The sequence below is a fragment of the Calliopsis andreniformis genome, chromosome 2 (genome assembly GCF_051401765.1).
Source record: "Calliopsis andreniformis isolate RMS-2024a chromosome 2, iyCalAndr_principal, whole genome shotgun sequence".
In the NCBI taxonomy this organism is placed as follows: Eukaryota; Metazoa; Arthropoda; class Insecta; order Hymenoptera; family Andrenidae; genus Calliopsis; species Calliopsis andreniformis.
Genome location: NC_135063.1, coordinates 12,560,536 through 12,574,339, shown reverse-complemented (window position 1 = coordinate 12,574,339; position 13,804 = coordinate 12,560,536). Strand labels below are relative to the sequence as shown.

At 37.4% G+C, this 13,804-nt stretch overlaps 1 protein-coding gene across 2 annotated transcripts; it reads right to left on the bottom strand.

Moving 5' to 3' along the window:
- Nucleotides 1-13: 13 nt before the first annotated feature.
- LOC143188163 (uncharacterized) lies at nucleotides 14-13,624 on the bottom strand. Of its 2 annotated transcripts, XM_076392249.1 has the most exons (4): nucleotides 13,243-13,624; nucleotides 12,041-12,199; nucleotides 11,766-11,966; nucleotides 14-276 (listed from the first exon to the last, which is right to left on the bottom strand). In XM_076392249.1, exons 1-4 carry the CDS (start codon nucleotides 13,268-13,270, stop codon nucleotides 173-175), a joined length of 492 nt encoding a protein of 163 aa, XP_076248364.1. In that variant the 5' UTR covers nucleotides 13,271-13,624; the 3' UTR covers nucleotides 14-172. The 2 variants fall into 2 exon arrangements, 1 of the variants encoding a protein (XP_076248364.1); XR_013003497.1 differs by lacking the exon at nucleotides 12,041-12,199.
- Nucleotides 13,625-13,804: the final 180 nt, after the last annotated feature.

Sequence of the window (13,804 nt, the reverse complement as noted above, 5' to 3'; positions counted from 1 at the left end):
CATTTTTTAAGGGATAAATTCCTGGAGTTAAGACTATTCAGTATTTTTGGATTCTACTCATTGTGTACTATCTTCTGGCATAAAAAAGTCAACAATTTTTGGTACCGTAAAACGAAATTTAGCCAAAGGTGAAATTTCCAATATCTGCACATGACTGACGCTGAAATTCAGTTCAGTCAAAATCTTCGTTTGTATAGAAAAAGTAGTTCCTTGTCCCCAAAGACACTTTCGAACTTTGATGTTGCCTCGATTTTGTCATCGTAGTAGTCGTAAATCCTAGAAAAAAAAGAACATGTGGTTATTTAATTAGTAATTTTCGAATTTTCATAACTAGGTACATGATTAGTGTCTCTAAATTTCTAAATATACAGTGACGCAGTAATTCGAACCTAAGACACACGTGTGTAAATAGATAATTTGCAATAATTCATGCGCTCAGCGATCTTCTTTTTATTCATCGAATTGGCCACCGTGCACTTGCACTGTTTTGAATTTATATTTTCTTATTATCGTATCGGTATGCGAACGAGAGGATGATACTGTCGTAATGACATCACATAGTATAAATATCAATGACTCCGATGACCAGAATATTGTTGTATCAGAGAGGCCACATATGCAACCTTTGGGTGTTGTTGCTTTATAAGGAAAGGCCAAGCGTTATACATATTTGGATGCATTCTTTCGGGGAAATTATAGAACGATGATTTCACGCGATTATTATAATAATTACGACGTCTCTGGTTAATTAGTGCCACTGTTGCGACGGTACAGTTAGGATAGTTCGAAATTCCTAGGTCTTCCACTAGATCGCACATCTGTTACATTCGTAAATCAATGAATAATGCAAAAATACTCTTTTTTACGTAAATTGCTTATTTCGACGAACATCCTTTCAAATTTAATGTTTCAAGAGAAAGATCCAATTTATTATAGATTATTTGAACAGAAATTTAAGTCATTTCCAGGAGTGATTATTTGTAATTAAGAATCTTAAAATCATTAATTTATAAAGTATATTCGTGGCCATGAAATTCGTGTGGAAAAAATAATTATTACTGATTTACAATTTTTTTAACTAAAATTTATGATCTATACTCTATTCATAATGTTGATGTACTTTAAAATTTGGTACACTATGATTCTAAGAATCTATTTTCAGAGCATCGATAGAGTAGGTAATATTTATGTAGGTTGAACAAGGGGTGCTGCGAATAGTGGTACCATTATATAAATTGCAACTGATTAATTATGGTACGCATATCCGCCCTTCCCACAGAGTGAAGTCAAAGAAACCAAAGCAAATTCCCAGGCGATTTCCTCTGCCGTCTATTCAGAGCCTCCTCTGGCGTGACCTCTAAATGAACTTGAACTTGGAAAAATGTGGAGTGGTACGCGTACGAGCGTATGCAGCTACATCCGGACTTACACGCGATGGGAGACTATCTAAATCTGACTCTGCTCAAGACTCTGCACCAAAAATAGATATACTCAGGTTACTACGATTTTATAGAGATTATAAATTCATAAAAAACGATAAATAAGAAGAAATTGTTTTTAACCATAAAGTCTACTTATGAATGAATGGCGAATAAAGATCATACTAGATGCACTCACTGTGATCCAGTTGCATCTCATCAAGTATTACTTTCCATTTAAGGTATTTACTCTAACTTCTGTTTCATTATGCACTTTCCGTGGTTTTCATCAAACAATAAAAAAACACTTTTACTAGGATAACTAGGATTTGCATTTCTTTGAAATCTTCCACTAAATAGTTTATCACAGTAAAATACTCTACATTTTTGATTCTTTATTAAAAGTCTAGAGAACAGGATGCGAATCCTGAATTATTTTTCACTTTTAAAAAGAATTCCTTAAAAATGCATCGATGTAACTGCACGAATTTATTAACTAAGTACATTAATTTAAATTCTATCAAGGGAGCAGCATTTAAGCCAAGATGTAATTTATTAAAACGTAGGTGTTGCTAATTATCGGATGTTTTGCAGTGATTACGCAGCCCTACCCTCTGCAGGGGGAATGAATCAGAGTGCATCGCATGCACGCGTTCTACTCCGTAAGTGTATCGACCCTTGCATCTGTCGTGTTCATTATGTGGGGCGAGCTATCGACAAAGACCGTATTACGGATCGTGTATCGAACTCGGCGTCTATTCTCGCAGCGTGCACTCGACAAATTGTCACCTACAAACTCGTGATAACATTCATTTGCTGCAACAATGAGATGACACAAAAATCGTAATTTCTCAGGAAATAAATCTGTAACTTCGCTTTATGCAAGATCAGTTTTCTAAATTAGATATAAATAACTCAAAAACAATTACTCTTTAAGTTCTGTCATCTAATCTTTTCTTTCATTAAAAATATAGATTTTATCTTCTAGACTTTAGTTAAGGAAAAATTCAGATTTACTGAAAATATGACTCATTTCGTCTTCGTCACGCAAGTAACCGGAAATTGAAATTTTTGCATTCATGATAGTGTACTTGGGAGTATGCTATATCTGCACGATACCACGGATTATCAGTTCTTTAAATCGTATTTTTTGCATTGGGTCAGGTGACTCAAGCTGACGAGTTCGTGCGCTAGAAATGAAGAAACGACTCTCATATTTGCTTAAAAATGGTACAACTTAAGGAACGATATTTTGCTAAATATAAGTTTTTTATTTGTGTCACTTCTTAAGCAAATTTGCGAATAAACATAGTGTCTACACTGATACGTAGTATCGAGAGTCGAAGTTGGAATATCGATCGATTATTTAACATTAAATTATTTTTTAAGGGCAGTAAACCATCGACGAGGTGAACCACCGACTCATCCCGCCACTTGGGACCACGTGTTGAGCTCAATTTCTATTCTAGCAGCGCGTTCTAAACTTGGACTATGTACTTATTTGTCTTCCATCATTACCGTACAAGCAAACTTTCTATTATTACCATTTCTCGCGTTCATCCTTCCCGTAGAAGAAAATCGAAAGAAGCGAACACATCGCACGCGAAAAACACCCAACCATGAATAATCGTGTTAAGCCGTGTACCCACTGGCCGAGCAAAATTGTCGCGAAGGTTTGCAAGGTTTATGATGAAGGGGTTTCTGAAGTTCATGTATAAAGGTGATACATTATTGTACAGAAGTGTGTAGCTATGGTTACGCCTGACATCTTCATCATTTTTGATTATTTCCTCAGTGTGATCGATTCTTGACATTCAAACTTAAAAATTTGTGTAATATTTGAATATTCAAATTCAAATATATAAAAATTCTCTGAAACTTTTAAAACGTTCCAATATTCAAAAATTCAAATTTTTGAATTCGAATTTTTGAATATTTTTAAATATTTTTCAGACCAAATTTACTTCCCCCATATTATCTTACAAGACAGAAATATCAAAATAAATCATAACTCAGCTCCTCAACTGCCACTTTAAATAACATCTATCCATTCGATTGATTCACATTAATCTCCCATTCGCGAGATAAATATGTACCTCATTCATAAATCCTAATGTTTTATTACTCACAGTAGCGCCAGTGAGTAATTTGTATTCTTGTAAATGCATCAACGTCGGTACGCGTACACACCTGCAATTACGAGATATATTTGTCATGTTGGTTTAAGGAACACCCTTCAAGGGGAAGCGTTGGACTGCCGCCAATCGCGATCACTTTATTTTACCTCCTTGAACGCGAAACGCTCGACAGCGCAAGACTCGTTAAAAGCAGCTCATTCTCAGAGCGCACACGTTTCGTTCCACTTTCACGCAATAAAATATTCGCCCGACCGTGTTAAGCCGCCGCTCGCGAAATTATAAAAAGCGTAGGGGGATGTGATTCAAATAAGATGAAAAAAAAATTAGGTGGTTTCCTTGTTTTTATAAGGATTCCACAGCTCTGCACATATCCCTGTTTTTCTAAGTAACTTCGTGCAGCATGTATGTACAGTTGGTCAGAAAAGTATCTAGGTCGTTCAACCACTCTAATACAACAGTACACCCTCATCTATTTATTACTCATTTATGTGACAATATACCTATATTTAAAAACAATGCTTCATAGTCTTATTCAAGCATTTATTAAAAATTTGTTAAAAGTAAATTTCAGATTATCTTCCTCTTTATGGATATACTATAATATTGTATATATAACACTTGCTTATAAACAGTTAACGTGGCCAGATATTTGTATGACTGTTTCTACACAGTTTATCTCGCCATCTTTTGTAGAGAATTAAAACACAAAAATCACAGAAATCGAATCGTGTAAATCTCGATCGGTGTTGCAAAAGGTCGAGCGAGCATCGCTGGGAGGCATTAACGGTCCAAACGGGATTAAACCAGACGCTATATTTTTGTGTCAGTCTATTGCGTATGCAAATATGCTTCTGAACGTAAATACCATAGGGCATGGGTGAAGCTCGCTAGTCCATGGTGTCCTAGAGAGGAAATTGAGCAGAGGCTGTATTAGGTTCATCTCCATTCCTACTTTTCTCGAAACTACCGAACCATATGGTCCTATATAAATACTCTCTCCTATTATCTGCTTATGTTTCCTCTAGGTTCCTTATATGGAGGGTGACCACACCATATTGGGACAAAAGCGAAGTATGGAACGAGAAGGTCGGATGTACAAACGTGTTCGTACTTTACAATGACCACACCCACGACAGCCATTATTATTCCCTTGGAATTTTGGTAACTTTCGCTTTTACGCTCTTTGTGTGGACTTCTAGAGTCCATTGTTCAATAATATTCTATTATTTTGAATATACAGATGAAAAAAAAATAGAAACATTAATGTTCTAAATGTAGGTATTTGTCACTTGGTGAAGTTCATTATAATAGCTTCAAAACTTTTTACAGGCACATATTTGTTGTGGTCAAACAAGTGTTTTTATATTTCTTATCGAAGATATTTGTACAGAAAGAATTTCTACGATAGAACACAAACATTCCTGGATCCCAGAGCCAAAGTGCATTAACATATTAAGCTACACAGAAAATAAGTGGACTCAATACATTCTGACTCTAGAATCCAGATTTAGGACGCTAATTTTCTGATAGATTACTTAAATTCCCTTTTCTGTACCACTGAATTCTTCTCCTTCAGTACTTCCAGTCTAAATCAATCGAAAGCTTAGTTAGCCTAACAGAGATCGATTCACAAGAATCTTGAAGCTCTAAACGAGGGAAAAAATCATTCATTTGGAGTCAGTACATAACTGAAAGGATAGGAATACTTCTATGGCTCATGGCGCATCTAGTTGCACGAGAAAATTGCAAAATATGGGATGAATATTTTTCTAGAGCTATTTACAGGTTTTCCTTCGGTCTCGATAACCCGCACGCGGCCTGCTCTCGTGTCCCATTCATCCCAGATAGTCTCGTAATCGTCGAACGATTGTCGCCCGAGCAAAAAATCGGGTTGAATGGAACTGGAACGGAGTGCACGTTCGTTAAGTCGACAGGCAAAAACTGCCGGATGAATGGCTGGGATACAGTGCACAGAGCATCCTTCTCGAACGGGACGAGGGAGTCGCAGACAGAGAAGAAAGGGAGTAGGATCGTATCTGGAAACTTGAAGACCCTTCGCCTACAGAATGCTCCTACAGTCGCGCCAGTCTACGAGTATTTAACGATGGAGTATTTCTTCGATATGGACTCGTTACGTTTGCTTTTACAATATTACACAACAATATTGCAGTGACAAATACCTATTACATAGCAAGCTTGCTCTGTATATCTTTATACATGTATAGAACAACAAATTATTGCAAAAAGAATGATGTATCGATAAAGAGTACGTATTAAAATTAGTTAGTGGCTGTTAAGAGATATAACTTGCATTTATTTAGGAAATTGGTTATTTTTCGAAAATGCATGAAAATGCAATTTTCTTTAAGTGATGAATTTGTTACCATACTTGAAGTATACATTTCCTTAAAATTACAATACATTGAAACTTACAAATAGTGAAAGAGTAGCTTTAAAAAAATTGCAAACGACGAGATACCTAGATACATTGTAATTTGTAAAGATCGAATATTTTCTCATAATTAGATTGTTAATTATTTTTCTCTGCGTTTTATGAAATAAGATGAGGATTAAATTTTAGGAGTATTTTTCTGTTTAAATTGAAATACAAGGTCCACAAAGTACTGTGGCCCTCGTCCTCCGACGAAGCCAAGGAGTCAATCGATCCTGGCTACCTGACGTAGCGGAAATGGCTATTTATAACTGTGAATGCTTCTTGAATTCTTATTTACATCTCATAAGAAAAGCCTGTTAAGGGTACCTAATGTCACGGTAGGAAAAAGTTAGTTTCGCTAGAATCTAATTTGTCTCACTTGCTCAATGCTCGTTTAAAAAAAAACATTGTACGCAGTTACTAAAAATTGTTTACTTAACGAAAAAACCTGTATTCTTTCGTAGAGAACGAATATATGCGATTGAAAATTTGCAGATACTGTATGTCTCCAAAGAAGAGACGTTTGCCAGCAAGAGACCGACCCACATATTACCCACGCATGACTACACCGATAGAGAACTCTCTCGTATGTATAGGGTGATCTAATTGTAACTAACTGCAAAGTGTGTAAGCAATGCCTGCTACGTGTTTAAGCTCTCTTCCGATTAATTCGAGCTCCCTCAGTATGACACAGTTATTACGAGTAACTATGATATCCAGAGGACACAAATTCATCGCACAACGCTACATCTAAACTAAAATTTCAGCTTTCGTTTAAAGTGTAAAAAGATTCAGCAACTGTAACCGCAGTGGTAAGAAATAGAATTTTTATGCAGATTTTAATTTCAAATATAGGGTGGTGAGTAAGTCACTTTTTTGTTTAGAAAAAAGTATGTGACATGTCATTGTGTCTCACAACTGCAGTTGTGTATAGTGAAAGAACCTGAAGTGTGAAATGAGAATTATTCGCGCAATATCATTTTTTGCAACTAAAAAAACATTCAACTAAAAAACATCGCATTTTATACATTTCACATCCCCCCTCTAAAAAAGTAAATACAAATAATAGAAAATAAAAGAAATCTATTCGATCCTTAATCAGGAAAGTGACTTACTCACCACCCTATACAGGGTGTTTCAGAAAAATACGAAATTTCAAAAATCGTATTGGTAACCCAAATATCATCTTTTTCTGAATACTTGCTTTCCAAAATTTCCTGTTTATCTGAGCCACCCTGTACCACAAGCTATCAACTAATAAAAAATAACAACTGGTAAAATTTCAAAGCTGCTTCAATTGTAGGTCATCCCATGGCAGGCATTTAATATTTCCGTCGATGGTAAATGAAACGAGTAGGGGGGCCCTGGTCGAGCAGCATAGGCCTCTAACAAGCTCCAAAGTTGCACAGATAAGGAAAGACCTTGCTTCTCTCAACAAGGACACCAGCCGTCTTGTCGGCGCAGACGACGCTATATAGACGTCCCACTTTCGCATGCAACGAGAACGGTGCACTTGGCCTAACAACTATGCAAGTATGCGCCTCGTACGTAAGCGCAAGCATGAAGTCGAGGCGCACGGATACGTGGAAACTGTGGCGCAGCGCGAACTTCGCTGGATGATTTCTTTCCATTAGAAGCTTTCTTTCGCGAGATCGCCACTGTTTTCTTCGAACGCTCGAGCTACACACAATGCGACGGTGAGAACAGAAAGCGGACGATTGTTTCGGTTTTTGCCCCGCCAAGTTGCTGAAGAAACGGCGAACAGAATGACGTTCGCGAAGTCGAGACTCGTTTGTCTCTCGAAATCGTTCTTTTGTAGAGTAGACTTTGGACGAGGTCTACTTTGGCGTCTTTAGAAGGAAGAAATCGCTACTTGTAAATCGTAAAGCTGCTGCCAGTGAGTGTTGCTTGTAATTATGAAAATGGTCCCAAAGTCAGTGATCTAAAGAAATAGAATTTATCACTTATTTTGTAATATTAATCGATGATACAGCAAATGAGTAATAAAATCAATTCTTTTAGATCTGACTATTCACCTGCTATTTTCTCTAAGCTCGTCGCTAATATTGAATCACAAGTTTATAGTGAGCTTGAGAGTTCGCTGACCTTTGGTGTAAGCTAGTCTACGTTACCAGTTTCGCAGTTTTCATATAGAACATTTTTTATTGGAACGTATTAGTTTCTCTAAAAGGAGCAAGCTGCGACCAGAAGCTGACCATCGTTTCACCGCAAAACTCGACACCGATAGCTATAAGAGGAAGAGTTGGAATGGATTTAGTATGTCGCAGAACAAATAAACTTCTCCTGGAAAGGTGACAACCAGACAGATGCAAGGAGTTTAGAAAAAAATTGGCTTCCATTTTTTCTACTTTTTCAATCTTTTAAGTGATTAAAAAGAATCAGCTACTGTCAATAAAATAATCTAATTGTATTTTAACATTCTTAACTAGCCTTCTAGAAAAACTATAGATACCTAAAGAAGTAAAAAATGGTATAAAATACTTAGGCATATGAATCGTCTGCCATTTCCCTTGAAATTATTTATATAAGCCAGCCAAAAGTCGTAACTTCTGCATTACGAAATTCGAAGAAGAACCTATTCTCTCTAGAAACCTGCTCACATATAATAAACCTCTTTCTTGTTACAGCCGATTACAACACAGCATAATCTTGTCCCTGCAATCTTCACACAAAGAAGCACGCAGTCTTGCGGAATGCACGCCCATTTAAAATCACTATAGTCTAAGAAATATTAACTTTCACGAGTGATCGATGCGATACGCCTTCCTAATAAAAGGATCTATCTACTTCGTCTTACTCAGATTTGTGAACACTGAAAGGGAGTTTCACGAGATTGTTCCTGAAACCATTCGAACGCGTCGATCGTGGGAATTTCGTATATTTTCCCTTCCACGAAGAAATTTAATTGCTACGCCTTCAGAGGAACCAAATAGCAAGAACAAGCGATTAAGAGGAACAAGAATGCAGAAACTTATTGGATCGTGAATTACGCAATTAGTTTAATAACTATTTTCACCTAGAAAATGTTTTCTGAAACGAGCCATTAAATTAGCAAGTGAAATAACACTTTTTTAACACTGTTGCGAATTCCTAGGTCATTAATATTCACTAGTGTCACAATAACTCTGTGTTTCAAAATTCTGATCTTGAGTCACTTGTCAATTAAGGAACTCGTATATACACTGCAGCCCAAAAATTTGGAATCACAAATTTTTATTAAAGTTACACTATTATAGCAACGTATTTCTTACTTGTAGTTAGTACTTTCAATAATAGTCACTGTATTCTTCATCTGAGTACAGTGAAAAATATAATCATAAACAACTGTTTATTGTTACCTGGATTACGTGTTTAGAAAAGAAACCTTCGATTACTTGAGGTAGAAAATGATTCCAAAGTTTTGGACAGCAGTGTATGTCTTGCAAATTGTCGCGTGGCGATTTGAATAAGCGGAAGGACGAAATGGTCGTTTTTGGTAATCCTGGACGACCCACGGCCGTGTCCCAAATCCTTGACTTCGCGTGGACAACGCACACAAGTGCGTAAGAAAACGGAGTCAAGAACGCGAGTGGTAACGTGTACGAGCACATTCGTTTTGCCGGTTGTCTACCTGTTCTGGGTCAGTCGCGTGTGCAAGGTCAAATCCCAAGAATCCCAGACGTCACTCGTCAGAGCCGAACACCGTGGATCTCGCGTCGCCTTGCTGAGCTACGATCCTCGGTCTTACCTTCGATTCGACGATTCATCGCGAGAAAAACACTCATCGTCCATGCTTGTCGACTTGTTTCCTTTAACAATAAGTATTTCTTAAGGTCCTCAGATTTTTTTAAATGAGACACCAAAGAAGGGGCTGTCAACCCTTCAAGACTTGATTTTTTTCGTTACTCGTGAATATAAAATAGTGCAGAGTAGATGACTCAGTTAAAAGACGTTCAGTGACGACTGGTAATTTTTTAGACATAAATGAAGCGCGTCAAGGAAATTATAGCGAGGAAAGAATTCAAAACAATCGTTAAAACATAAGGCATGCGTTATACGACTAATACGATGAATGAATAATAGTGAATTCTGGATTGCAGCTGAATCAATTCCAAGTGCGTTGAGTCATCGAGAAGCAGACTATCAAAGTTTTCGTTGAACGCGCGAATAACAGGTCTACAGTCTGACAATTATCGTTCTCTTTATCATCAGCTGCTCAGAAGAACGTCACTGTTTCTTGATCTGACGAGCCATAAGTCAACACTAAATATAGTGATCGCGTATTATCGCGAGTCTCTGACTGGATTCCATGCATGCTTGACAGTCGCCAATGAGGACTGTTAGTTACTACGACCGCAAATTAACCGTGATGTGGGCTTCACCTCTTACTGGCAAGCTCTTGTGAGAGCTAGGCATTGACAGAGTTGAGAAAAACTTTGAGGAAAAATATTTGAAGCGACATTTTAAATAATGTATAACAGAAAAGATTGTATATTACTGAAATAAATTTTTGTTTAATTTAACAGAAAGTGCAGGTTGACTATAAGAAAAAATTGTTATTTTTGGGAATAATCTAGTATTTGGTAGATAGAAGTATGTTTCTGGAAACTAGAAAAAAGTATTCTGTGGTTACGAGATTTGTAGTACATTTCAGAAATTTGTAATTACATTCTGCTTCAAAGGGAAGCAAGGTATTGCCTCTGCAAAAGGGGAATCTTTTACTTCCCCTGTGGGGAAGGATTCAAGTAGCACACATGAACAGCCTCTTGGCAGTACCTCAAGAAGAACATAAGTGCCTAAGAGCTCCTTTGTTCTCGCCCAGAGAAACTAGGGAAGTATCTATGAAGAATGTGTTACGTGTGATTCAAAGGGAATTAAAGTACTACTTATCAAGTCTCTTGTTTGTATTATCTCGTGGGGATTAGACAAACTCTTCAGTGGTTCACACAAATATTATATATATATTTCTTTTCATAAAGACACGTGTTTAAAAAATTATTCTAGCGGCCACCCTATCACAACATCGAAATTTAAGAATGATTATTCTGCTGAATCTTTTGATGACACTGTTTCAGCAGAATTCACATTCTTCATTCCTGCAAGCAGAAGTTCTGAAAAACCTGCTTTTGCAACGTATATGAAACTAAGCACTCCACGAATTAAATTGTTCTTCACTCTGAAGAAACGTTCATCCCATAATACAGCTTTATCTTCACTTTAATCCTACGTCTGCAATGTATTTTCCACGAAATGCGAACTAAAGGTATAAATTACTATTCGAATATTCAAAATTTTAAATATTTAAATTTTCAAATATTCAAATCTTCGGACCTTCCAAGAAACCCTTACTTTAAAAATAATTAAAGCTACTCGACTCCCTAATCCTAACCAGGTGAAAATTAATTGCAAAACAGTAATTCAAAGTTAAAAAAAAGCTCACGTCTCCAACTCACCCCCAAGTCTCCCCATCTCGCAAGCAATAACTCCCCTTTTTAAAACTAAACCCCAGATTTCATCTCTCTCTAGGAGCTCCACCCCAAAAAAAGTCCCTCCCTCGTCCCCAGAAGATCCAAAGCAGTCATCGGCGGAAATCGTTCCTCCCTCGCTCGCCTCTCTGCGCGAGGTCTTAGAATTCGCGATAGGTGTGTCGGGTGCAAGGTCTTTGACCTCGTTACGGTGATTCCCGATAGTTTCACTGTCTGGACCGAACGCACGCGGAGTAGTCCGATGAGAAAGAGCCTTAAGCGCTCTTCTGGGTGGGTGCGTTGAACTTACCGTCGTCGCATTCCGTATTGATTTCGGTGGCACTGCGCGACCGGAGCCAGACGTTACCTACGGCACGTGTCCGTGTAGGGCAGACACGCCCAATCCCGCAGCCTCCGCGGGACGTAACCGTGGAATCGACGCCGAGGGCCCGCCAGCAGGAAGGAAAACGGCCCCTTGGCTCGTACACGCGTGGAAACTCCGTCACTTTCACTGAAAACGACCGATGACTAAAGCATCGACATAATCGGTTAATCGTTATGCCGACGGCACGGCCAGAGACTTACGCAAGGCCTCGAAGACCTTGAACGGGACCTTATTTGGTAAGCAAGGTCGAGGCTTCGCGAACCATTGGGTTTTCAGGCCGACCACGGTGCACCTTCTGTGCAGACATGCTGAGGTTGCTCCCAAGATGCGTTTTAACCCTTTGGACTCGGTTATCCCTTCTAAGGGGGCAAAATGTGTGGAAAATCAGACAGGGTATACCTTGATTCAGGTAGTAGTTGCGAGTAGTTTGGTCGAGAATACGCTATATTTGAGAGGGCGTGTGAAATTAGGCGATTCTACCTAGGGTACAGTCCGAAATTCAACTTAAACTGTGATACTGATGAAACTGTATACACCGTTTTACATGGTGTATACAGTATTCAGCTGTTGTAGGAGTGTCAGGTAATTTTGGGCTGTAGTAGGATTTTTCTAGATGCAACCTTACCAGGTCTGTACAGCACACCTTAGTCGATGGCATAATTCAGTCGATGAGTTGGAGAACAGTGCAAGTTTTAAATTAAGACGAATTTAGACCTTTCACTTTGGGTGATCATCGTGGATGAATCGTCCTTAATGAAAAGTAGTAATATTCATTATATTCAAAAAGGTTATATTCATCTGCCTTGATTAACCTAAAATCGATATTAATCTAACCTAGACATAATTTTGTACGTTTGTTATTGCGAAAGGAAGTATTCTTAATAGAAACTTGGTGTAATTATTTCCTTCAATAAATATTTTCCCTCTTATATTCGATTTATGGAAAAATGTCTGCGTAATGGAATCTGTGTATGTGTAAGGTAAATGCCCCTTTGCGACCACATCCCTTTTATCGATCGATTGTTTTTATTATATTTTATTAGAAGTGATGAGTAGATGTACCCAGCAAACTCATTGAAAAGCAGAATTAAAGAATATTTAACGATAAACTATAGTCAGTAATAAATTATAGTCAGAGACAGAGACAAGAACTGAAGATAGTCTTAACGATAAATCTTGCAATAAAAAATTAATCATCTGATAATTAAGAAAAAACGTTTATTTTAAATAATTTAAAAATAAAATGAACAAAAACTACTTTATTTGAGATATGTAATTAACATTATTTTCATCCTCCTTTATTTATACGCTCGATATGCTAATTACAGTTATTTAAACAGCTACTTTTATTGCAAGATTTATTTTTCATGTTCTTATGAAGGTAAATTAAAGTAAAACATACGGTTTAAGGGAAATAAAATTGCATCCATTGAAGTCTGTCGCACCAATGTGACAGCTGGGCGCCGGCTCGAACGTTTTGAGGTTAGGTTAGACTTGTCCAAAGCGGTTCATCCACCCATGTGACGTATTATAGTCATCGAGGCGTATTTCAATTTCACATGCGTAACACGTAGAGTCATTGCACGTACAGACAGAAAAACTGATATTAACACAATTTGGCACACCTTCGTAAAGAAATCGATGCACAACTCGAGCATGACTTCTTATTAGACACAAACGATTCACTGTCGATTGTGTCATCGAAATACTGTTTCATCAATGTGGCGTGACAGGTGTATTTATAAAACTGTCCTGTTTCTGTTCTTTGAATCAAACCTGTCGCAATAACGATGCCCCTTTAATCGATTCCTTAAATGAACAGCATTCAACAACGAAAAATAATACAGAGAGCAAAAAATAATACATAAAGATGGCAATTAAACTACAAATGTTTATGTAAATTCATATCTTTCTAGGTTATACATGCTCATCTACCATTTCTAATAATGGATTGAAGTGTTATA